The sequence below is a fragment of the Schistocerca nitens genome, chromosome 8, assembly GCF_023898315.1.
Source record: "Schistocerca nitens isolate TAMUIC-IGC-003100 chromosome 8, iqSchNite1.1, whole genome shotgun sequence".
NCBI lineage: Eukaryota > Metazoa > Arthropoda > Insecta > Orthoptera > Acrididae > Schistocerca > Schistocerca nitens.
In genome coordinates, this window is record NC_064621.1 from 435179953 (window position 1) to 435207372 (window position 27420).

Below are 27420 nucleotides of genomic sequence, written 5' to 3' on the forward strand. Positions count from 1 at the left end.
TTGTTACCAGGGTTTCATTTATGTTTAGAGCTATTTGTTCCTCCTCATGTCTGGTCCTACCTGTCTCTGACTTATCTATATCCCATATTGTTTTTATTTTATTGCTGGATGTATTATTTATCTTCTTCTCATAAGGCAGGTGTTAAGATTTCTGGATAACCTTCTTCAATATTTTGCAGTAATTTTTGTAATGAGCTATAATGCTAGTATCAAAGGTGTCCCTACATATCAGATAGTTTCCTTTTTGCCTCACATGATATCTTTATCCCTTGTGTGATCCATGGTTTCTTATTAGACTTCTGCTTAATTTGAAATACCATCAGGGGAAAAAAATTGTCAAATACGGTGCCAACTTTAGTAATGAATGAATGTTTCAATTTTCCATTTGTGTCTTGGGTGCTGTAAACGTCCATCCACTTAATTTCTTTGAGCAGTCTCCTAAATTTCTCAGTTTTGGACTGTTTTATTGGCCTTCTGTACTCAGTTCTGATATATGTTTTACCCTGAAAATTTTCAAAATTTAATGTCAGGTGTTGCATGTCATGGTCAGGTAGCCCATTTACTACTGGTTTTGTAAGGTGGCTTAGTTGCCTAAAATTGTCGAAAAAGATATTATCAATGGCAGCCTTAGAACATTTGTATATCCTAGTGGGGAAATTTACAGTAGAAATTAAATTGAATGACAATGTAACTGGTTTTTCTAACTGTTTACTGACAGTGTTTTTCAGGACATCTACACTCCTGGAAATGGAAAAAAGAACACATTGACACCGGTGTGTCAGACCCACCATACTTGCTCCGGACACTGCGAGAGGGCTGTACAAGCAATGATCACACGCACGGCACAGCGGACACACCAGGAACCGCGGTGTTGGCCGTCGAATGGCGCTAGCTGCGCAGCATTTGTGCACCGCCGCCGTCAGTGTCAGCCAGTTTGCCGTGGCATACGGAGCTCCATCGCAGTCTTTAACACTGGTAGCATGCCGCGACAGTGTGGACGTGAACCGTATGTGCAGTTGACGGACTTTGAGCGAGGGCGTATAGTGGGCATGCGGGAGGCCGGGTGGACGTACCGCCGAATTGCTCAACACGTGGGGCGTGAGGTCTCCACAGTACATCGATGTTGTCGCCAGTGGTCGGCGGAAGGTGCACGTGCCCGTCGACCTGGGACCGGACCGCAGCGACGCACGGATGCACACCAAGACCGTAGGATCCTACGCAGTGCCCTAGGGGACCGCACCGCCACTTCCCAGCAAATTAGGGACACTGTTGCTCCTGGGGTATCGGCGAGGACCATTCGCAACCGTCTCCATGAAGCTGGGCTACGGTCCCGCACACCGTTAGGCCGTCTTCCGCTCACGCCCCAACATCGTGCAGCCCGCCTCCAGTGGTGTCGCGACAGGCGTGAATGGAGGGACGAATGGAGACGTGTCGTCTTCAGCGATGAGAGTCGCTTCTGCCTTGGTGCCAATGATGGTCGTATGCGTGTTTGGTGCCGTGCAGGTGAGCACCACAATCAGGACTGCATACGACCGAGGCACACAGGGCCAACACCCGGCATCATGGTGTGGGGAGCGATCTCCTACACTGGCCGTACACCACTGGTGATCGTCGAGGGGACACTGAATAGTGCACGGTACATCCAAACCGTCATCGAACCCATCGTTCTACCATTCCTAGACCGGCAAGGGAACTTGCTGTTTCAACAGGACAATGCACGTCCGCATGTATCCTGTGCCACCCAACGTGCTCTAGAAGGTGTAAGTCAACTACCCTGGCCAGCAAGATCTCCGGATCTGTCCCCCATTGAGCATGTTTGGGACTGGATGAAGCGTCGTCTCACACGGTCTGCACGTCCAGCACGAACGCTGGTCCAACTGAGGCGCCAGGTGGAAATGGCATGGCAAGCCGTTCCACAGGACTACATCCAGCATCTCTACGATCGTCTCCATGGGAGAATAGCAGCCTGCATTGCTGCGAAAGGTGGATATACACTGTACTAGTGCCGACATTGTGCATGCTCTGTTGCCTGTGTCTATGTGCCTGTGGTTCTGTCAGTGTGATCATGTGATATATCTGACCCCAGGAATGTGTCAATAAAGTTTCCCCTTCCTGGGACAATGAATTCACGGTGTTCTTATTTCAATTTCCAGGAGTGTATATTAAAATCACCAGCAACCACTAGTTCTCTGTGTGTTTATTATTATTATTATTATTATTATTATTATTATTAATGTCAATATTGTTATATTTAAAACTGTTTTTAACATATCGCAACTCCTCCTTTCTCCATATTTTGTCTACAGAAGTAAGAGGCTAATGTAAATTCTGTAAGGTTTAACATATCAATACCAGTGGTCACATGATGTTCAGAGAGGCAGATTGTATCAACTGGGTTACATGACTCTAATTCATCAGTGCACATAAGTAATTCATTAATTTTACTTCTAAGCCCTCAGATATTTTGATGCACTAAACATAGTTGGCATTTCACATTTACCGAGATAAAATCAGGTGGAAATAAAATTTCTGCTGATTGCTGTAAATTTTTAACCAACATTTGTGTTCTCTGATCCAATGTGCCAGGATTATGCTGTTTGATTTCTCTCTCAAACTGAAGGTTTGTTTCAATCTTTACTTCTCTCAGAACTTGACTTCATTCTGTCCTACCTATCCTAAAAAAGGTGTTGCTCCAACACCTATGATCACTGGTATATTACCACTCATGGCAGTGCATCTCCCCTTACATTTCCTGCTATTAGCCCAGCCAGTTTACCCTTCCCTTTCCTGTTGACAAGTTCTATATATCACATTATGGAAGAATGGCAGAAAGGCTGTATCGTACTTTCCTTCTTGCGGTGATACGGAATTTTTGCTCAAAGAAATTCAGGATTTTTTCCATTGTTATATTTTACGGGTTATAGGACGCACCTTAATTTCCAAGCAATTTTTTGTTTGTCATTTTTGTTAATAGGTTGCAAATCCAGACCAAAACCACCTCCTCTTCTTTGTCGTCATTGTTGTCCTCTTGATATATAAGATGGTCATCACTGTCATTGAGAGCATTACTTATGCCACACTACTTGAAAGATTTAACAACAATGTCTTGCCTCACTCTAGACCATGGCTGTTCTGTCCAGTGACATACTTCTTTGATCGTACCTTGTTTTAAAGTTCCCTTTGACATGAATTCATGTTTGGTTACATTCATCATACATCCATTCTTGTTTCGTTTGTTTCAGTTGTGAAGTGTTTCGTGTTTCATCGTACATTTGTTCCATTCTTGTTTCATTTGTGAAGTAAGCCCTCCCAGAATAACAGAAAGCTCTTTATTTCCCTGTCTCAATTTCTCTTTCACAGAATTTTTCAAATGCCTCCTAGATGATCTAGCACGAGTAGAAACTTTTCTTCAAGAAAGCTCTGTTAATATGTAATTTCATACCAGATTTGTCTATACAATCCTTGTTTCATACATGAACACTACCCCCTGGCAGTATTTCAGAAGGTTTTGTCATTGTTTTGCACTTGGAAACAACCATTGAGGAAGGACGACAGTGTAGTGCATTTTTTCATGTCCACTTATTTTTATAATTACAGTTTTAGCACATTTCATGGCAACAATTCTGTTACTCAGCACATCAAATGTCAGAAGAGTTCCTTTCATATTCACTATTTGGCTTAGTTCCATGCTGGTTTTCTTTCGATATTGAGTAATAAAGTAATGGAAAGATAATATTTTCTCTTATACTCCTGGGGCATTTTCAGATATATTTTGGTTTTGGTTCACATGCTGCGTCCATGATCACTTCATAAAACTATAGCACCAACCAACTCTATCCTTAAAGTCTGTTAAGTTCCGATGTAGCACTAGCTTACAAGTGTTTATTTGAATAATTTGTGTATTAATTCGTGCCATTTTGACGGCGTCCTTGAATCCATTTCGGTATGTCTTTTAGTTTTGGCCATTTTACATTCTGTCCTCTATTTGCACATTTAGTCTTCTTCATTTTTTTGGTTCGTCTTTACTAGCGCACCAATCGCAAATTCATTGTGGTCCGCTGAAAGAAAGGACCGTCATCTTCGCATGCCCCTGTGCTTTGTCGACACAGTCGTGGGGTTTTGGCTGTCCATCAATGGCAGTTATGCTTGTTTACAAATCCTCCAATTTGGAAAATTGCCTCATCAGTCTACAGAATGTTGTCAAGAAGTTCAGGCCAATCATCATTCCAGCCGAAGAAAATTTCTCCCGGCTCCATTCTTACATCACAGTCATCAGGAAACGATTGCTGCGCATAATGTATGTTAAACAGCATAAAAGTGAGATTTTTTTTAAGAATTGTAGCAACTGTATAACGTGAGAGACCACTTTCATCAAATCGCTAATGCAGTTATTTTGTAGAGCTCCTCATTAATATTTCACCAACTCTGCCCACATTCTCTGCTGTCCCTGAAATTGATGGTATTCCTGATTGTTTTGCATTTATGACATTCTCTGTTGTTAGTAGTTTGGAATGGCAATATTTAACTGTTCTTGTACCCAGTGTTGCTTGGATCCCTTCTTCAGTCCTCCACCACCTTTCCACTTCCCCACAGATCCCCACACCTCATAACGGACTGTTATTCTGTCCTATTCTTCCACAGTCAACACAGGCAGCATTATTCAATGAAACAAAAGAAAAAATGATGCTAAACACAATCTCAAGGAGTGCTGTTTCTAACAAAAGTACTTCTAAGAAAATTGGTTCATAAATTCAGCACCTGCAACAATTTAAAAATAGGGAGTGACTTATCAGACACCCTTTACATTGTGTGTAAGGAAAGATTCTGCAGGGAAAAACCACAAGATCATGTTATACTTTGAATAGAAGAAAGAGAGATAGGTGTACATGGTGTTGGAAATACAGTGAGACTGTGGTTTATCATTCTGTTCTGTTGCTGTTTGGATTGCTCTTTATCCTATGACCATAATATTAATGTGGAATTGAAGGGTTGAGGAGGGCCATACTAGAAGCCATACAGGTTCTCAACAACCCAACATGTTTAATCCCTAAGAGGACATTCATACTGTTTGCTAGACCATGCATATCTTGCAGCCATGTCACATACCATGAGGCAGGAAATGGGCTTGAACATAGCAAGGCTGATATCCACATGGAAAATGCAAAGTGCAGTAACATCAGGAGCACCATAATTCATGTTGGGGTTTCTCACCACATCAGCAGCGAGAGAGAGAGAGAGGTGTGCAACAACAGTGAACATAGACATGACACCAAGTTATCTTTTCAGGTGAGTCCAAGTTTTGCATACAGTATCATGATGTTTCCGAGCATTGAGGCTTTGAGGAGAAAGAGTGGAGCCAGACTGGATTCATCATTGCCATACGAGCAAAGTATTTGGCGTAGTGATATGGGGTACTACTGGAAACACAACACTATCAACTCTGGTTTGGATAGCTAGAACTTTTGGACAGCAGGCATTACATTTTTGATGTACTGAGGCCTGTGGATGTGCCCAGTCCTACTAGGGGTCTCCACGACATTACCTTTAAACAGTGTAATGCAAGACTACATGTTGCCCATGCTGTCCTTGACCCACCTCATCAAAGTTATCCTTTTTAAGTTTACTGATCATGAGGACTAGTGAGAGCCTGGGCAACAGCATGTATCAAACGCCAGCACAGTTTGACTGATACCTGCACAAACGTTCAAACCGTCACTGAGCCAGGAAAGAGGCATGACCAATATGCTTGTAATGCACACAAGACAAATATGTGTGTAGCAGCACCTTTAATGCAAGATGCAACACCTGGAACATGTCCTGAGGAACAATAGGTACTCCACCTGTTATAATTGTCATGAAACTTACCAACCAGCAAAGTGACGTGTCAGCAGAAGAAATGTGTGCAGCTAGTCTACCAAATAAAGGGTGGAGCAAAAAGAATACATGGCTTTCTAATAAGTACACTACTGGCCATTAAAATTGCTACACCAAGAAGAAATGCAGATGATAAATGGGTATTCATTTGACAAATATATTATACTACATGTGATTACATTTTCACAAAATTTGGGTGCATAGATCCTGAGAAATCAGTACCCAGAACAACCACCTCTGGCCGTAATAACGGCCTTGATACGCCTGGGCATTGAGTCAAACAGAGCTTGGATGGCGTGTACAGGTACAGGTGCCCATGCAGCTTCAACACGATACCACAGCTCATCAAGAGTAGTGACTGGCGTATTGTGATGAGCCAGTTGCTCGGCCACCATTGACGAGACGTTTTCAGTTGGTGAGAGATCTGGAGAATGTGCTGGTCAGGGCAGCAGTCGAACATTTTCTGTATCCAGAGAGGCCCGTACAGGACCTGCAACATGTGGTCGTGCATTATCCTGCTGAAATGTAGGGTTTCGCAGGGATCGAATGAAGGGTAGAGCCACGGGTCATAACACGTCTGAAATGTAATGTCCACTGTTCAAAGAGCTGTCAATGCAAACAAGAGCTGATCGAGACGTGTAACCAATGGCACCCCATACCATCACGCCCAGTGATACGCCAGTATGGCGATGACTAATACACGCTTCCAATGTGCGTTCACCGCGATGTCGCCAAACACGGATGCGGCCATCATGATGCTGTAAACAGAACCTGGATTCATCCGAAAAAATGACGTTTTGCCATTCGTGCACCCAGGTTCGTCGTTGAGTACACCATCGCAGGCGCTTCTATCTGTGATGCAGCATCGAGGGTAACCGCAGCCATGGTCTCCGAGCTGATAGTCGAACTGTTTGTGCAGATGGTTGTTGTCTTGCAAACGTCCCCGTCTGTTGACTCTGGGATCGAGACGTGGCTGCACGATCCGTTACAGCCATGCAGATAAGATGCCTGTCATTGCGACTGGTAGTGATGCGAGGCCGTTGGGATCCAGCACGGTATTCCGTATTACCCTCCTGAACCCACCGATTCAATATTGTGCTAACAGTCATTGGATCTCGACCAACGCGAGCAGCAATGTCGCGATACGATAAACCGCAATCGCGATAGGCAACAGTCCGACCTCTATCAAAGTCGGAAATGTGATGGTACGTATTTCTCCTCCTTACACGAGGCATCACAACAACGTTTCATCAGGCAACGCTGGTCAGCTGCTGTTTGTGTATGAGAAATCGGTAGGAAACTTTCCTCATGTCAGCACGTTGTAGGTGTCACCACCGGCGTTAACCTTGTGTGAATGCTCTGAAAAGCTAATCATTTGCATATCACAGCATCTTCTTCCTGTCGGTTAAATTTCCCGTCTGTAGCACGTCATCTTCGGGGTGCAGCAATTTTAATGGCCAGTAGTGTATAATTGGCTCTGTTTTGAGCACATACAAAATGTACAATTGGTAACGCATCTGATTTATGAATTTTTAAATATAACATCAGGCAGATAGCGGTCTTCTTCATGAATACACATTAAGTCTGTCTTTGAAGATTGCCATCACTTTTGTCGACATGTCATGTAAAACAGCAGCAATTTCTTGATGTATTGGAACTTTCAGGTAATTGAGTGTATGAAGTTTGTTGCAGTACACTTTACTTTTTAGGTAACCCCATAAGAAGAAGTTGCAAAATGACAAGTTTGCCGAGTGTGGGGCCAGTGGACATCGCTGAAACAGAAGATCACGTGTTGGGGAAGCATTTCTCGAACAACTGCCACGGAATCATTAGCCGTGTGGCTGTTGCTCCATCCTGTTGGAGCCATGTGTCTGCCACGTTCATCCCTATAGTTTCCAGTTGTGACCACACGAAATTGTGTAGTATTGCAACATAACATGCGGCATACACTGATAATGCCTCCTTAAAAAGAGAGAGAGGCCCAGTAATTACCACATTGAACACATCACATCACAGTGTCACTTTTGTACTTTGCAGTGGTTTTTGATACACTTCTTGTGGGTTGCCTGCTGCCCAATACAGACAGTTTTGTTTGTTCACGTAACCGTCTAAGTGAAAGTGCACTTCATCTCTCATCATCATAATCAGCAGCAGCAGTAGCTAGAACATCAAGCATTCTCTAACAAAACTGTCTCTGTTCATCGTAATCATGGCCGTGAATCTTCTGCACGATCATAATTTTGTAAGGATGACAATGTAACTCATCATTCAGGATGCACTCCAGTGAGTGACGAGACAAACCCAGAGTTGTAGCATTGCTCCTTGTGGAGTGTAGAGGACTTGGAAGAACGTGGCTTGTACTCTATCGACATTTTCCTGCGTTCACACCGTGCAAGGATGACCAGACAATGTCTGCTTTGTGACTGATGCAGTTGCGCGAAAAGAGGTAGTCCAATGCAGTATTGTGTTGCCATCAAGTATTGATATGAAGAAATGTCCAACAGCAAAAACGTGATGAGGTATGGTCCATTGCGCCATTGCTACTGAAACTGGATGCTCTTACCTACAACACAACAGGTCACCCACCCTTCCGTTCTATTCCCACCACTGATACTATGAGAGTCAAATCCACATTCTTTTTGTGCCACCCTGTACATTTCCAGGGCGACGGACAGAATCGGCCATATAGTGTGCAAACACAGCTTGAAGGTTATATGCAACTGACTGAGATCAGTGTGTGTCTCAGTTGGGGGAAAGACAAATGGAGTCCTCATGCAATGTTAGGAGCATACCATATACTGTGTACAGGTGGAAAAGTCTGTGGTGGAATGAGAAATCAACTGTGTCAGAGCATGAGTTATGCAAGACCAGTTATGTAACAAAATTCACCAACATGCACATTCTGGATGTTGTGGCCGTTTGTTCAGGGAAGCCATTGGAATTCGTAAGACAAACAAAAGTTTTTTAAAAAAAAGGAGACGTTCTCAAGACAAATAGGTTAGATTCCTTTGCTGCAACAAACAACCATTGCAAGTAACAGTGGAGGAGCTACAGCAAAAATGACCAGCAAAATGCCCCTTGTGAATATTAGCACGGGCTGTACGTATAACCTCTGGTTGCAAAATTGAATCCAGTCCACATCAGCAATGCAGGGTGAATTTGTGGGAATGCCGGCTACACAAAATCATTAAACAACCGACAACAAAAGCCAAAAGGCAATTTGTCACAGCTTGTGAATGTGGCTGAGTTATACCTGAAGCCAGATTGTCAACATACTAGTACCTGAGAAAATGTTATTCTTACAATACACGTTGTAGTTTCATGTATGTTCGCAAGTCACTGACTAGGTCCTGTGAAGGACCATTGGAAAGTACTTCTGTCACCATAGCTGATAACCCTTGATGAAGAAAGCTGGTAGCCTAGTTGCTGCTGTAAAGAGCAGACATTTTTACCCATTTTATTGACTATGTAGATCTATTAAATGATGATTGTGGTTAGACACGGAGATAAGTTATACAGTTACTGTTTATACTACGACACAAACGATGTTGTTGATGCATTGGCTAGGAGTGCCCCTTTTTGTTCTTTTACCCTTTGTATTTGATTCAACACTGCCACATTCAACACTGCCACATGAGGATTTCATAATGCCATAAGCAGTTTTAACCAGCCAGTGTTCGTCAGACAAAATGCACAGGCTATAAACAGTGATGTAACATTCCCATTGCAACAGGAACCTTTTATCATACCTTAGAAAATGTGCCTTCTGCCTGAAGATGACCATTGGCTGATCGGAACCTCACACAACACTGAAATTAGTACTCATGGGCAGAATGATATTCTTCCTAAAATGCCCATTTTACCAGTTTCTGTCATGATCACCTGATATTATTTTTTGCCTTTTCTGATCCTTTTTCTTCAGCTTGTGTTGCTATTATTTCACAAAATGTATTATAACAGTTTTAAAGTAAGTGACTTTCTTTGTTAAAGATTGGAGTACAAATGCCAGCAGCTTCCTTGCAATATTAGGCATCAGGTTTATAGCCATTTGGCCACATCCTTGCCTTGTACCAAAGAGACCCTAATGAAAAGAGCAAAAAAACTTCGACTGCAAGCCGAAGAGGATAAAATGAAGTTGCCTTTGAGAAGGTACGGTGTACATGTTTAATGTTTTGTTTATTTCTTATGTAACAGAAAAATATTTGTTGAAATTATGTATTATTAGGTACTGGAATGCCTGATTTTGGCTACACTTCACTATTTACATCATATGTACTTTTTTAGATTGCCATATTATATGAATTATTCATTTACATTCATAATTGCTTTTATGAACACTCATAGACAGGAGATTCGTTGGAGGATAAGGAGTGACTCAAGAAATATGTTGGTAGAGGAGATGATGATTTTGTAAACTATTCCTATGCTGTTTAACATACATACACTGAAGTGCCAAAGAAACTGGTGTAGGCATGCGCATTCAAATACAGATATATATAAACTGGCAGAATATGGCACTGCGGTCGGCAACGTCTTTATAGACAACAAGTGTCTGGCACAGTTGTTAGATCAGTTACTGCTGCTATAATGGCAGGTTATCAAGATTTAAGCAAGTTTGAACTTAGTGTTACAGTCAGCGCATGAGCGAAGGGATATGCATCTCCGAGGTAGCGATGAAGTGGGGATTTTCCCATGTGACCGTTTCACGAGCATACAGTGAATGTCAGGAACCCGGTAAAACATTAAAATCTCCGACATACTGCGGCCAGAAAAAGAACGTGCAAGTACAGGATCAACGATTGAAGAGAATCTTTCAGCGTGGCAGAAGTGCAACCCTTCTGAAAATTGCTGCAGGTTTCAGTGCTCGGCCATCAACAAGCCTCTGTGTGTGAACCATTCAATGAAACATCATCGAGTCTCATTTCAAATTGTGTCGAGCAGATGGACATGTCTGGGTATGGAGAGACTACCTCATGAATCCATGGACCCATCATGTCAGCAAGGGATTGTTCAAGCTGGTGGAGCCTCTGAAGTGGTGTGGGGCATGTGTGGTTGGAATGATATTGGACCTCTGATATGTCTAGATACAACTCTTGAGTGGGACACGTATGTAAGCATCCTGTCTGATTGCCTACATGCATTCATGTCCAGTGTGTATTCCGACGGACTTAGGAAATTCCAGCATGAAAATTCAACACCCCACACGTCCAGAATTGCTACGGAGTGGCTCCAGGAACACTCTTCTGAGTTTCAACACATCCACAGGCCACCAAACTCCCCAGACATGAAAATTTTTGAGCGAATCTGGGATGCCTTGCAATGTGCCTGTCAGAAGAGATCTCCAGATCTCCACCCTCTCATACTCTTACAGATTTATGGACAGCCCTGCAGGACTCGTGGTGACATTTCCCTCCAGCACTACTTCAGACATCAGTCGAGTTCGTGCCATGTCATGTTGCAACACTTCTGCATGCTCATGGGGGCCCTACACAATATTGGGCAGGTGTAGAAATTTCTCTGGCTCTCCAGTGTATAGCAAAGAGGACTCTGAAGTTAAAGTACTGTGAAATTTCAATTCGTACTGCATTTGTTTATCCAGTATACCTTTTCACCTTGTATCATATAATCAACACAATGTATACTCCAGAGATACGTGAAGAATTTAATATAAAATTCCCTCTCCCCCCTCACTGCAGTTACAGATAGTTTCATCTCTTCCATCTGCCTTCAGTGGATTTGAGGATATTGATCATCGATAATTTTGTCCACTCGTATAGTGAGAGGGTACTTAATTTGTTATGGGGAAACTATGAGGTTCATTCAAATGAAACCTGATCAGTGCGTCTACCTTTGCCTTACACTTTAGGTGGCACCATGTAACTGCGGGTATGGTGGCACCATCTATCGATAGAGAGACTGGCGCGTGCGTACCGTTCAGTGTTCCATAGCGCCAGTGTGGTTTCACGCTGAAGAGAAGGTGGTTACACAAATATGTTCACTACTCAACATGCAGGCGAGTAAACAGGAATAACGAGGAGCAATTCAATTTTTGGCAATGGAGAGAGTAAGACGGATGAAGGCTGAATACGGTGAGTACAGTCAGAGCCATTAAAGTGTTTTGGAATGGCGCAAACGATTCCTTGAGGGGCACAAGTCACTGTAAGACAGTGCTAGTCCTGAACAGGGTCATTGTATCATCACACCAGAAATGGTTGTGGAAGTAAATGCTTTAGTCTTGGACAACCACAGAATCACTGTGGGTGATCCACCAGTTAGTGGGTATTAGTGTGGGCACCACCCACAACATAATGCATCAACTCTTGAACTTTCGAAAAATCTGTGGGCTGTGGGTTCCCCCATCAACTGACCACCGAACAGCACAGTACCCGAATGACGCTGTCTTCGAGTCTTGTGCAATGTTGTCATGAGGAGGAAGACAGCTTTCTGTTGCATATTGTCACAGGTAAAGAAACATGGTGTCACCATTTTGAACCAGAAAGCAAGCAGTGGAAGCATGCAACTACAAAGTCTGTGCACACTAGTTCTGGTAAGGTCATGATGTCCTCCTTTTTTGACCACAAGGGCCCACTGCTTGTTGAGTTCCTGGAACAGGGAACCACCATCAATGCCTAGTGTTATCAAGCCACTTTACAGAACTTTAGATGAGCTGTCAAGTTGAAACACCAAGGCATGTTGTCCAATTGCATTATCCTCCTGCATGATAATGCTCGCCTACACACGGCCAGTGTGGTGAAGACAACATTGCAGCAGTTTCGATGGGTAACACTGGAACGTCCACCGTACAGTCCCGACCTTTCACTGTGTGACATTCATGTGTTTGGACCTCTAAAACAAGCTATTCGCGGACATCGATTCGCAACAGATGACGAAGTGTGTGACTGGGTCAGGCCTGGATCCACTAGCAGTCTACTAGCTTCTAGGATAGAATCGACTAGCTAGTTTCACAATGGGACAAATATGCAAACAGTTTTGGTGACTATTTTTGAGTATGTGCACTGTGTATAACCACATTTTTGAGTTAATAAAATTGTTACCGTTACTTTACACTAGTGACCGGGTTTTATTTGAATGCCCCTTATACACTCAAATATTGAGTCAGATTTTCACGAAATCATTACTTTTTCTGTCATTCACATTGAGACAAGTGGATCCCCTACTATTTTGCTATTGCCTATAATCTTTTTAAAAATGAATGTTTCCATTTGCAAGGTTTATTTAGGTTAGGTGATTAGTTCAGATAATAATAAGTTCAGGGGAGCTTGAAGTATTAGTTTAAGATCTTAGAAATGCCCCCACAGATGAGATCATTAAAATTGTATTGTTCAGTAACAGTCGCAACAAAATCTCAATGTTTGAAGTACTCCTAAAAGCAGTGAAGCTGACATTCTTGGTGCAGAAAGCTGGTTGCAAGAAGAAATTGACACCAGTGAATTTTTTGGGGTATGTCTTAAGTGCATATTGAAAGGATAGGCTAATGGGAAATGGAGGTGATGCACTCATTGCGGTTGACAAGAAACTCAAATCCTTCTAGAACAAAACTGAAGCTGGCATGCAATATAGTTTGATTATGACTCAGTATCAAGGTATATCATTGGATCTTTATATCAACAACCAGACTCAGCCCCAGATGTAACTGAAAAATTTAGAGGAAACATAAGCTCACTAATACATGTATTCCTCTATCAACAGTCACCATTGGATGCAACTGTATTAATCCAATAATCAATTGGGATAATTACAGTTTTGTATGGTGGGGGGGAATGATATCCCATGAAATAATAGGAAATGCATTCACTAAAAATAACTTAGAACAGATTGTGTGGGAGCTCATTCATGATGGTAATATATTACAGCTAATGGCAACAAATAGACCCCTCTTATTTGATTCACAAATTCAGTAAAATAAACAAACAGTTAGTGTCACTTCTCAAGGAGGAAATTAAAATATCTAGCACTGGTTCAAGTCCAGAAAAATAGTTGACCGATGCATATTTAGTAGAACAGTTAAAGAAGGGAGGAACCCTATACATCTACATCTACACTCAGTGAACTGGTGTGAAGTGCAGCCGGCCGGTGTGGCCGTGCGGTTAAAGGCGCTTCAGACTGGAACCGCGTGACCGCTACGGTCGCAGGTTCGAATCCTGCCTCGGGCATGGATGTGTGTGATGTCCTTAGGTTAGTTAGGTTTAATTAGCTCTAAGTTCTAGGCGACTGATGACCTCAGAAGTTGAGTCGCATAGTGCTCAGAGCCATTTTTTGTGAAGTGCATGTCTGGGGAAGCTGTACCAGTTATTAAGGCTTCTTCCCATTCCATTCACATATAGAGTGCGAGAAGTATGACTGTTTAAACACCTCTGTGCATGCTGTAATTAGCCTGATCTTCTTCTCACAATCCGTATGGGAGCAATGTGTAGGGGTGGTTGTATATTAGTAGCCGGTTCCTGAAACTTGTAAGTATGCTTTGTTGGGATAGTTTATGGCCAGATAGTTCCATTTCTTCAGCATCTCTGTAACAGTCTCCTGCAGGTCAAAGTAACCTGTGATAATTCATGCTGCCCTTCTCTGTATACATTCAGTATCCCATGTTAGTCTTATTTGTTGCAGCTAGTCTTATTTGTTGAGGCCCTACACACTTCAGCAGTGTTCTAGGATGGGTCACATGAGCGATGTTCAAGCAGTCTCATTCTAGCAATACACTGAAATTGAGCCGCCTGCTTCACCTACACTCAACCTATAGGACTGTACCATTTCATATCTGTACAAAGTATTACTTTACAGAGCACTACATTTTTTTCGTTTGGAGTGCATGACTACATTTTTGTCAGCCTATGCAGAACTTCGAAATCTTACTGAGCTTTTTAGATGATATTTCATTACAGACAACTGTGTCATCTGTGAATTAATGTTGCCTGAAAGGTCACTGATATGAAATATGTACAGCAAGGACCCCCACCACACTTCCCTGGAACACATCTGCCATTGACTCCCAATCCAAAATAACTTGTTGCATCCTCTCTACCAAGAAATCATCAGTCCAGTCATTTCGCTTGATACCTCATATGATCATATTTTTGATTGTAAGCATTGATCAATGTTTTCGGAATCCATGCTGGTTGATGTGGAGGACATCATTCTGTTCTTGATACCTCATTATCTTTGAACTCGGGATGTTTCAAGAGCCCATAACAAGTGGATGTCAAGGATCTTGGACAGTAGTTTTGTGGAACACTTCTGTTTCCATTCTTGTTAACGGATGTGACATGGACTTTCTTCCAACTACTGAGCACAGTTTTCTATTCAAGGGATGTACAGCACATTATAGTTAAAAGAGGGGATAACTCGTCCACAAATTCACTATAGAATCTTATAGGGATTCCACTGGGCCGTGCAGCTTTTTTCAGTGTTAATAATTCCAGCTCTTTCTCAGTGTGACTGACACATCTGTTTCACTCACATTGTCAGTGGAACAAGAATTAAATTGGGCATCAGCTCTAGGTTTTCTGTTGTAAAGGAACATTTGAAAACAGAGTTTAACATTTCTGCTTTCTCAGTTTCAATTTATGTCTCATACGTGACTTAACACTAACTTGACATATTTATCAAGCATGGTGAATCATTCTTCAGAACCTCCATCGTGTTTAGCAGAGGGTGTCAGCTCTACTGCCTGCTGAGTGACAGTCAAGTGTCCACATGCACTGGTGGGCAAACGTCTGATGTGCAAGCAGTCGTGCCTTAGTGTTTATGGCCAGTGACAATACTACACCAACTGAATGCACATGGGGAAGGGTGGAAAAGTGGCTAGTGAATGTGCAGAGTGAGTGCAGTAGTGCCACCTGGTGAGTAACCTATACTGGCTGCACATATGAGAGGACAAGCTGAGGGGCACTCAGCTGGCCTCACCCTATATACTAGTGGTGGAACAGGCAGGTACACAGTCATGGTAAATTATGTTTGAACAAAAAATTGACTTCTACATAACAAATATGAAACAAAGCATAGTGATATGGAGAGATGTTGAGTGACACACACATTGTTGTGACAGGAACAATGTGGAAAGCTTTCAACAGCTGCCCTTGCATAAACTGTATGAAAGACATCGCACAAAATCCAGAGAAATACAGGTCACTTGTAAAGCCTGCCAATGGCACAAAAGATAGTGTACCAACACTTATATATCACGCAGGAACTGAAATTGATGATAGCAAAGCAAAAGCAGAAATGCTAAACTATACTTTCAACTGCTCTTTTACAAGGGAAAATTCAGCAGTATTGCCTCAGTTCAATTCTCACACCACTGTGAAGGTGAGTGATACAGATATTACATCAGCAGCATTGAGAAATAGCTAAAACTGCTAAGCCCCAGGACCTGATGAAATCCTTACCAGAATCTATTCAGAATTGGCAGCTGAGTTATTCCCTTTTTTAACTGCAATATACCATAGATTCTGAGAGGAGGGGGGGGGGGGGGGGATGATGAATCTGTGCTCAACAGTTGGAAGAAAGAACAGGTCACACCCATCTACAAGGAGGATAGCATAAGTGATTGACAAAACTATCATCCAGCATCACACATCCATCTATTGTACAGTCATAACAATTTCTGACATCAAACGTAATTAAGTATCCTATACAGAATGACCTCTTCCATCCCAGTCAACATGGATTCCAAGATCATCGGTCATGTGAAACCTGCTTTCCTTGAAAACCAGGGATCAAGGCAAGAAGGAAGTTGCAGTATCTTATTACTTCTGAAAACCATATGACAGTGCCACACTGATGCTTATTATCAGAGGCACAATCATATAGGTGTCACGTGAAATTTGTGACTAGAGTAAGGATACTTTGGAAAGAAAGACACAGTACGTTATCTTGAATGGAGAGTCAGTGACAGATATAAAAATAACTTCAGGTGTGTCTCAGGAAAGTGTTTGGACCCATGCTATTCATTTTGTATATTTATAATCTGGCAGTCGATATTATTAGTAGTCTGAGACTTTTGCCAGATAATACAGTTATTTATAATGAAGTACTGTAAATCTGTACTCGACAAGCCATCTAAAGGAGTGTTTCAGTGTGTACTTTGCGTACCAGCCACCAACCAGTCTCATTTCCTTGTTTCAGTTTGAAATGGTTTGTGGGAAGAACAATTGCTGATAAGTCTCTTTGAGAGCCTGTATCTCTCTAAATTTTACCTTTGTGACCTTTTCACAAGATACAAATAGGAGCAAGGAATGTATTTGTTGAATTTTCTAGGGACAAACACTCTTGGAACTCTTAACTGTAAAACTCTCTGTGATGGCAGAATGTCTCTCTTGCAGTATCTGCCACGGGAGTTGGCTGAACATCTCATAACAGATTTGCATTTACAAAATGGAGCTGTAATAAAATGTGCTGATCTTCTCTATTTCCTCTATCTATCCTGTCTGTTACAGATGCCAGACTGACAAGAAATATCAGAGTATTGGTCAGCGGAGAGTTTGTAAGCTGGCTTCTTTTTGGGTGGATTACATTCCTTATGAGTCTTCCAATGCGTCTGCCTTACCTACAGTTAGTTTCATCTGGTCTTTCCTCTTCAGATCACTCTCTGCACATACTCGTAGATATTTTATGGAGGTGACCGCTTCCAGTGATTCTTCTACTATCATGTAATTATACAGTAATGGTTCTTTCAGACTATTTATGCAACATACATTACCTTTTACCAAAGAAAAATCACCAAAAGTGGCAGTGTACATCAAGGTATACCGCGACTGACATTACAGAAAATGAAGGGTAATAATAATAGTCCTTAAAACCTACACAACGCAATTTGCAGCATTAACAAAAATACCTGTGCACATACAGCACAACAAATGAAAATATGTAAATGTACTGGTTAGCATCAAAACTAACTATTTTGACATAAGAGAGTTATAACAGAACATGCCAAACATTACAAAAAACCAAAAACAGACAGTATACAAAATCAGGAGCACAAATGAATAAAGCTTGTCTATTTTTAATTCTTTTTCTTTATTTTTATGTATTTATTTATTATTTCTTAATTGTTTTTTATGTAGAAACCTACTTAATTGATATAGGTTAGATTTCTTAGTAAAATCTATCGTCATTCAAAGTGGAACCCAGATACAACCTATGAGGTACGCAGTGGCATGCATATTTATCACTTAAGTATTATTACTACTGGTGATATTTCGGAATTATTTATCACAACATTGCATTTGCTTGCATTGAGAGTCAGTTGCCATTACACTCCTGACATCATTAGCGTGGGGCGATTCGTACTATTATGAACACTGAATAAATTTTCAACTGGTAAGACTGCTAAAATCATTTATTCATATAGATGACTTGTTTTGGCAATTCTCTGTTGCCATCTTCAGATCTGTGTTTACATCATTACACAATCTTCTCCTTCAGTACAGTAGGTGGCACTGCCCCATGTTTGTGCATGTTAGTATTTTGAGCTATTTTTAGAAGTTGCCATGTCGTAGCTGTTATTTTAAAGAAGACATGTTCAGTTATAGCGAATTTCTTTATGGAAAAATTCAAGGAGGAGGCATTGGAAACTGCGAACAAGAAACCGAGTATTTACTTCCAGTACACGGATGATAAGTTTGTTTTTATGGTGGCATGGCAAGGAGGAAGTGGGTCATTTTCCCAAACATCTCAGTGGGATCAATCTGAAGGTGCAGTTTACTATGGAGGAGGAGGCAGGCAGATGATAAAATTTTTCTTGATGTGGTAGTTTTCAAGAAAGAAGGTTGTGGTTTGGGGCACACGACTGTTACCTACACCAGGATCCGAACCGCCACCCACAACAAAAGCGAGCCATCATAAAAATATTGGCATATAGAGCAAGGAAAATCTGTGAATCGCAGCTGCTTGACATAGAATTAAAATGTGTCGCCAATGCATTGCTCAAGAATGGTTATTCATTCACTGAGACGAAAACGGCTAAGACCACCACATAGAAATCATAGCAATTCTCAAGCGCCAGTCAAATGGAAAGTTTTCCTGCCTTTCATTAAAGACGTTACTGACCATATAGGAAAAATCTTGAAAAAACGGAACATCGTGGTAATCTGCAAACCCACCTGGAAGATACAAGATCACCTAAAATTGGCCAAGGATGCTCCCCAACTGCTGGAGAAAACAGGAATGTATAGCATTCTATGCAGTTGTGTGGATGTGTACGTGGGTACAAAAAAGAACAGCTAAAAAACGACTAGAAGAGGACAAGGGCAATTGCAGAAGAGGGGTGACTGAGGGATCAGCTGTTGTGGAACATGATTTGCAGCCATGAGACCACCACCACATTCATTTTGATAGGAACCAAGTACTGGCAGCCACAAGTGGATTCCATGAAGGGCTATACAGAGACCATAGAGATTCTAAAACACCCCAGGAATTTCACTAGGAATGAGGAGGGCGTAAAAGTGAATGACATGTGGATTCATGCTGGAGAAGATGTGTACCAGTCTTCCACCATGCGGTGATAGCAACAGTGGGCAGCGGTAGTCAACAATGGGCAATTGCGCACATGTATTCAAAACGTGACAAACCCGCCACTGCGCGGAAGCACACGGAAGCGAAATTTTGCTGTATTCAGTATCAAGCCAGGGTGTGAATCGGACATTCAAAGAAGCTACGAACCCCCTTGAAAAATGTCCTCTGCAGGTGGGGACACAAGCCTCGAACGTTTTATTAACTGAAACTTTGTTGTGTTGGTAGGTTACAGGGAAAATGCAATGGTCTACGGAGGAGATTGCTTACTGACCCATCTTAGAAAATTGCTCAAACATATATGGTACATACCAAATATAGGTATCGGTTATTATGTGGATAGTGCAGGTTTTTTCTGATCCACCAGATAGTGATTCAGAAATGCTGAAAAATCTGAACTTGCAGACACTTAAAGATTGGTGCCAACTATCCCAAGAGTGTCTCTTACACAGTTGCGAGAACCAGTATTAAGTGAGGAAAATGCTACATCTACCTACTTACTGCTTCCGTAGGGCTTTCGAAGACAAGACAAGCCAAATTACAGTACACACAGAGGCATTTAAGGGCTCATTCTTCAAATTCTTCTTAAGAAAACAGAACAGGGAGAAGTCTTAATATTGGTACAATGGAAAAGAATACATCTTGCTGAAAAAAATCTAAATGTCATACATATTTATGAAGAAATGAATGATTTGTATATATAGGTGGTGGATGCACTTGTAGCATACAGAATTTAAACGTGTTGCTGCATCACTAAAATATTCATGTAATTTCTGTTTCAGGCTTAAGAATGCAATAGACAAAATAATGCCGATCGCTCTTGAAGCATTTACAAAGGAATGTCAGAAATTAGGAGCAGAAAGGTAATTTCATGCATGCAAATTTTTTAATATTGAAAATAGCAGAATTGGAGGGACAAGTGGGAAATGTGCTAGATGTCATTTTAGTAAGGATTAGACTGGCCAAATTATCTGTTGCATTTTCGAAAGCACCGCATACTGATAACAAGGGATTGGCTGTATAAATTGCATTGTATTATTGTACTTGTGTTCTTGTCATTGAAGTTAACCAAACATGTAACATGCAGTATCACAAAATACGTTCGTGGGGCTTAGCACTCTTCTCCTCTGATGCCTTCAATTTGATTCTGTAAAAAGATTGTAAGGGCACATATGACCTCAATAACTTTCACATGGTATTTGCTTCACTTAAGGGAACTGGGTAGGATACACGAACTTGCACTTGCAGTTCTGAACATTAATCATTATACCTCTTAAAGATCTCTGTGCAGTTCAATGAATATTTTACTACATATAGTATATATTTTAAGTGGCATCAGTGTAAATTTTCATGGCTCTTGTTTGTCAAATTTAAAATGAAGAAAATAATTAGTTAATAAATATTAATTTTTTAATATAAAAATATAGTCCGTTTCAGGTACCAGTTTCTGAAAATGCATAAATGCTGTTTTCATGTGATCTGTTTGGTATATTCTTGATAAATCTGGGAAAAATTATGTATTTAGCACATAATAGTTCAGCAGTTAAAATATTTTGTGTTTGGTAAAGAAATTATTTAATAATTTTGCATTTTTGTCTTTTTTTGTCACTATTCATCATACAATATCTAAAGTACCAACTTTAAAAATATAAAAGTTGGGTCAAATATAATGTGGGCTGTCTAAAATAATTGTTCCAAGTCTTAGTCTTGCATCTCGTATCATTTTTGAGAAAATGGTTCCTAAATAAGCTGTTGCCTCCTTTGATGAAGCATCTGCAGTTCGATCCGTATAGAAGACTCAATAGGTTTTTAGTTCAAAAAACACAGTTTTGGCATGCATTCCAACATAAGGTGTTGGAACTTTTGTTCAAGTTCTAGTTTCGATTGTGAAGACATTTCTTCAGCAACTTCTCATTACTCAGTTCCTGCCGCGCGGGATTAGCCAAGCGGTCCAAGGCGCTGCAGTCATGGACTGTGCGGCTGGTCCCGGCGGAGGTTCAACTCCTCCCTTGTGTGTGTGTGTGTGTGTGTGTGTGTGTGTGTGTGTGTGTGTGTGAATGTTTCCCCTTAGGATAATTTAGGTTAAGTAGTGTGTAAGCTTAGGGACTGATGACCTTAGCAGTTAAATCCCGTAAGATTTCACATACATTTGAACATTTTTTACTCAGTTCCTTAAACAGGTTTTATTGTTGGGATGATAACATAAGGAAGTGAATGGTAATGATTGTACCCTTCACCAGCAACAGCAGCCCACTGAAAACCACACCAAGATTAGATTTCTTTCAGGCATATCATATGTTACGGCTTTGCATGTGTTTAAGATTTATGTAACAAGGAAGACAATACTGTAACTCTCGTAGCTTCTACATCATTTACATTACTTCTCAGGGCATTACGAAATATTTTTGCAAAAGATCTATTTCTCTGTTTGTAAGTTACCGATCCCCAAGAAGTCATTTGTTGTCACTCAATTTTTGCCCACTTAGTTGTGACTTCATCTACATCTACATCCATACTCTGCAAGCCACCTGACGGTGTGTGGTGGAGGGTACCTTGAGTACCTCTATCGGTTTTCCCTACTATTCCAGTCTCGTATTGTTCGTGGAAAGGAGGATTGTCGGTATGCCTCTGTGTGGGCTCTAATCTCTCTGATTTTATCCTCATGGTCTCTTTGCGAGATATACGTAGGAGGGAGCAATATACTGTTTGACTCCTCGGTGAAGGTATGTTCTCAAAACTTCAAAAAAAGCCCGTACCGAGCTTCTGAGCGTCTCTTCTGCAGAGTCTTCCACTGGAGTTTATCATCTCCGTAACGCATTCGTGATTACTAAATGATTCTGTAACGAAGCACGCTGCTCTTCGTTGGATCTTCTCTATCTCTTATATCAACCCTATCTGGTACAGATCCCACACTGCTGAGTAGTATTCAAGCAGTGGGCGAACAAGTCTACTGTAACCTACTTCCTTTGTTTTCGGATTGCATTTCCTTAGGATTCTTCCAATGAATCTCAGTCTGGCATCTGCTTTACCGATGATCAACTTTATATGATCATTCATTTTAAATCACTCCTAATGCGTACTCCCAGATAATTTATGGAATTAACTGCTTCCAGTTGCTGACCTGCTATATTGTAGCTAAATGATATGGAATCTTTCTTTCTATGTATTCGCAGCACATTACACTTGTCTAAATTGAGATTCAATTGCCATTCCCTGCACCATACGTCAATTCGCTGCAGATCCTCCTGCATTTCAGTAAAATTTTCCATTGTTACAACCTCTCGATATACCACAGCGTCATCCGCAAAAAGCCTCAGTGAACTTGTGATGTCATCCACAAGGACTTCAGTTTACGTACCCTTTTCCTGTCCTTTTGAACATGGTGTACACATTCCAGTTTTACAATACAATCACCATCACCAAAGTATTGTGAAAAACTCATATCATGTTCATATACCAATTGTTTGAACATTTCTACAGAAACTTTGACCTCCATACCTCCACTAGACCGAAATTATAGTTTTTGTCACATTAATGATTAGACACTTCATTGCTACACCCTCAACAATAATTTGTTAGAACCTCTACATCAATAACTGTTGTTGTCATAGTCTTCAGTCCAGAAACTGGATTGATGCAGCTCTCCCTGCTACTCTAACCTGTGCAAACTTCATCATCTCCAAGTAACTACTGCAACCTACATCCTTCTGAATCTGCTTAGTGTAATCATCTGTTGATCTCCCTCTACAATTTATACCCTCCACACTGCCCTCCAATACTAAATTGGTGATCCCTTGATGCCTTAGAACATGTCCTACCAACCAATCACTTCTTCTTGTCAAGTTGTGCCACAAATTCCTCTTCTCACTAATTCTATTCAATACCTCGTCATTAGTTATGTGACCTACCCATCTAATCTTCAGCATTCTTCTGTAGCACCACTTTCAAAAGCTTCTATTCTCTTCTTGTCCAAACTATTTATCATCCATGTTTCACTTCCATACACGGCTACACTCCATACAAATACTTTCCGAAATGACTTCCTGACACTTAAATCTATACTTGATGTTAACAAATTTCTCTTCTTCAGAAACGCTTTCGTTGCCATTGCCAGTCTACATTTTATAACCTCACTACTTCAACCATGATCAGTTATTTTGCTCCCCAAACAGCAAAACTCCTTTACTACTTTAAGTGCCTCATTTCCTAATCTAATTCCCTCAGCATCACCTGACTTAATTTGACTACATTCCATTATCCTCGTTTTGCTTTTGTTGGTGTTCATCTTATATCCTTTCAAGATACTGTCCATTCCATTCAGCTGCTCTTCCAGGTCCTTTGCTGTCTCTGATAGATTTGCGATGTTGTCTGCAAACCTCGAAGTTTTTATTTCTTCTCCATGGATTTAAATTCCTACTCCAAATTTTTCTTTTGCTTCCTTTACTACTTGTTCAATATACAGATTGAATAACATCACAGATAGATCACAACCCCATCTCGTCCCCTTCCCAATCACTGCTCCCTTGATTCTTATAACTGCCATCTAGTTTCTGTCAAATTGTAAATAGGTTTTCACTCCCTGTATTTTACCCCTGCCACCTTCAGAATTTGAAAGAGAGTATTCCAGTCAACATTGTCAAAACTTTCTCTCAGTCTACAAATGCTCTAAATGTAGGTTTGCCTTTTCTTAGTCTATCTTCTAAGATACGTCGTAGGGTCAGTATTACCTCGCGAGTTCCAACATTTCTACAGAATCCAAACTGATCTTCCCCAATGTTGGCTTCTACCAGTTTCTCCATTTGTCTGTAAAGAATGCTTGTTAGTATTTTACAGCCGTGACTTATTAAATGAATAGTTCAGTAATTTTCACACATGTCAGCACCCGCTTCCTTTGCGATTGGAATTATTATATTCTTCTTGAAGTCTGAGGGTATTTCGCCTGTCTCATACATTTTGCTCACCAGATGGAAGAGTTTTGTCAGGGCTGGCTCTCCCAAGGCTATCAGTAGTCCTAATGGAATGTTGTCTATTCCCGGGGCCTTGTTCCATATTAGCACTTTCAGTGCTCTGTCAAATTCTTCATGCAGTATCGTATCTCCCGTTTCATCTTCATCTACGTCCTTTTCTATTTCCATAATTTTGCCCTCAAGTACATCTCCCTTGTATACAGGGTGGTCCATTGATCGTGACTGGGCCAAATATCTCATGAAATAAGCATCAGACGAAAAAACTACAAAGAACGAAACTCGTCTATCTTGAAAGGGGAAACCAGATGGCCCGCTAGATGGCGCTGCCATAACATTCCACCAGTGCGAACGGTATTTGCTTCGTGATACATTACCCGTGTTAAAATAGACCGTTTACCAATCGCGGAAAAGGTCGATATCGTGTTGATGTATGGCTATTGTGATCAAAATGCCCAATGGGCGTGTGCTATGTATGCTGCTCAGTATCCTGGACGACATCATCCAAGTGTCCGGACCGTTCGCCGGATAGTTACGTTATTGAAGGAAATGGGAAGTGTTCAGCCACATGTGAAACGTCAACCACAACCTGCGCCAAATTCATATTTTTTAGGAAAAAGGCCATGTTTCACAAAGCCCCTAGCACCCAGCGCACCTCGGTCTATCGATTTCTCATATGATTTTGAACGCTTCCCTGTTGGTTTTTGAACAAATTCTAAGTCGACTTCTGAAAGCAGCTGAATATAGCTGAATGGATGAATGCCAGTCGCTGTTTATGTGGTTGACAGGGTCTGCAAATGATCAGTGTTGTTATAACTACTAGCAAATTCCATAAATTCAGACTACCAGAGTGGAAAAAATGACTAACAGGAATAACAGGCAACAAAGATTGCGTATTGTCTCCTCCGTGTGTCCAAGAAAATGAAATTTTGACAGAAAATTTTTGGCCAGACTGCTAAGGGCCAGTTATACAGTCCCCGGCTAGCAGCTGCTAAGTTTCTATTCTGGGAGTAGCGTGGAAAACGCGTTGTACGAACACTTAATAACGCCCAACCGGATAACTAAACCAGTGACGAAATTAGCTAGAATATAAGTTTTGACACTGGCAGGTATAGTTACAGAATTAGTGATAAGATTGTTTGTTAGAACGTGGAAGGAGAAGAAACGGGTACTCATACAAATTAGGGAGAATATGACGATTCGAAATTTATTTAAAAATTTAGTACTATTACTTTTCGATCTCATGCTTCAGAAGCTAGAGAGTATGAATGAAATGTGAAACTATTTCCTAACACAAAACTTTTTGTTTGTAGTAGGCCTAATAGGCATTTGATATTGGTACTTCGTGAATTATATTCCGTCGTGTTATAAAAATGACCATTTGCGCCAAAACAGTCTCGTTTATTTGGTGTGTGTCACAACTGCTGCGATATCGGGCAGGCCTATTTCGTTTTATATAGCAGTGGCAAAATATACGTAATCAGATCGAGAAACCACACCAGTCTTGGGTACAATTTGTATTAACAGCTTTTCTAGTATTAGACAACGACATTTCGTTTTTTCATGTAGCAAAATGTTGACAAACTTTGATGAGGCAGTAGATTCTTTCCCAGAAAGGAAAGTACGCCATATAAAGCTGTGGCTAGATTAGAGAGAAAAGAAGCTGGGACTTAACGGTTGAAGAAACGTGTACTGTCGTGCTTGTCTCTTGTCTTTACTCGTTTTATGTATCCTATATTTGATTTTGTCACACAAATCAGCAAGTTATTAGCTAATAGGCAGTAAAAACTGCAAATTTTCTGAAGAGTTCTTGTTATGCCAGTTACAAATAATCCCAACCAGTATTAATTCCGAGATTTTTTTAGAGAGGAGCAGGATGTCAATAAGAGGAGCAGGATGTCAAACCGGCCGACTGGGAGCAAGACAGGCACCACAGGACGTTTTAATTTCCACTGGCATGAATATAGTTTGATGGCACCCAATCCATTACAAAATATTACATGTTTGAATTCCACAGAGCGAAATAGAGAGACGTGCCAGGGAAGAATGCTGTGTGGATAGGCGTGGCACTGCACTTTGCCACACTTAAGACCAAATAAGATGTCTTACGTGCCCTCGAATATATATGCTTTATGTATTAGACTCTTCAGAAAGATGTGTGTTACAAAATGAAGATATTTTTGAAAAGTCAATTTTTAAATTTTTGGCGTCCTACCTGAATGCTCAAGGGAGGGGGGAGCGCAACTATCTAATATCGCCCCGGTTCGGAAATATCCTAGATCCGGACCTGATTTACAGAGCACTCTGAGTTGTAGTGGGAGGTGGTAGTCTCCACGTGACCCGTGTTTACGTTAACGTTAAGTGATTTTGCTGTTCCCTCTTCGTTTATTGCTCTCACTTCAAATCAAAACAAAACGGATTTCTGCAGTCGGGAGCTATCAAGTGAATTAAAATACATTCACACAACTACGGAAGGCTAAAATATATTATTAGTCTCAGATTTTATTTTGTTTCCACCTTTCTGACAGTCAAGTGTTAGTCGCCTTGCAGAACAATGAAGTTATTTTTGTCGGTTTGTTAAAGAAATTTGACTTTTACTAATCTTTACTGTTGAGGCAGTCAATTTATTTGAAACTAAGTGTTTAATTCCACACTATTGGCTAGATTCAACTGTTCACTGCATTTCAAGTTCACGTTTTCATCTTCTAGCACGTATGGCATTATGCCTCAATAAAGAACCTAACATGAGATAATACGGTACAGGTACTCCAAGAAAATGTATATCTGAATCTGGACGTACGAATGTGCACTTAAAGCCGAATGATGCATTTTAGTATAGTTCACAAAATTCCCATGCTCTTGGAGTGTCCTCTAATGTCTTGTTTCTTTTATGACATAATGTAAGATCTTTTAATGTTTTACACGTATGAACGTACGGGCTTCCTGGGTCATTGTAGCTGCGCAAGCGCTGCGACACCTGTTATTTGGCGCGCTCTGGCAACTGCTGAAACAATTCTATTTCTAACAGGTTGCGTGAAAATATTGTGAATGGTTG

General features: G+C 41.0%; 1 protein-coding gene across 1 annotated transcript in view; it reads left to right on the forward strand.

Annotated features, from left to right (window-relative positions):
- LOC126199195 (ubinuclein-1) overlaps positions 1–27420 on the forward strand; it is a 370199-nt gene that overhangs the window by 205114 nt on the left and 137665 nt on the right. The window contains exons 8-9 of the mRNA XM_049935975.1: positions 9865–10023; positions 20184–20264. Of these exons, the coding sequence (XP_049791932.1) occupies positions 9865–10023; positions 20184–20264 (240 nt within the window). The remainder of the gene's footprint in view (positions 1–9864; positions 10024–20183; positions 20265–27420) is intronic.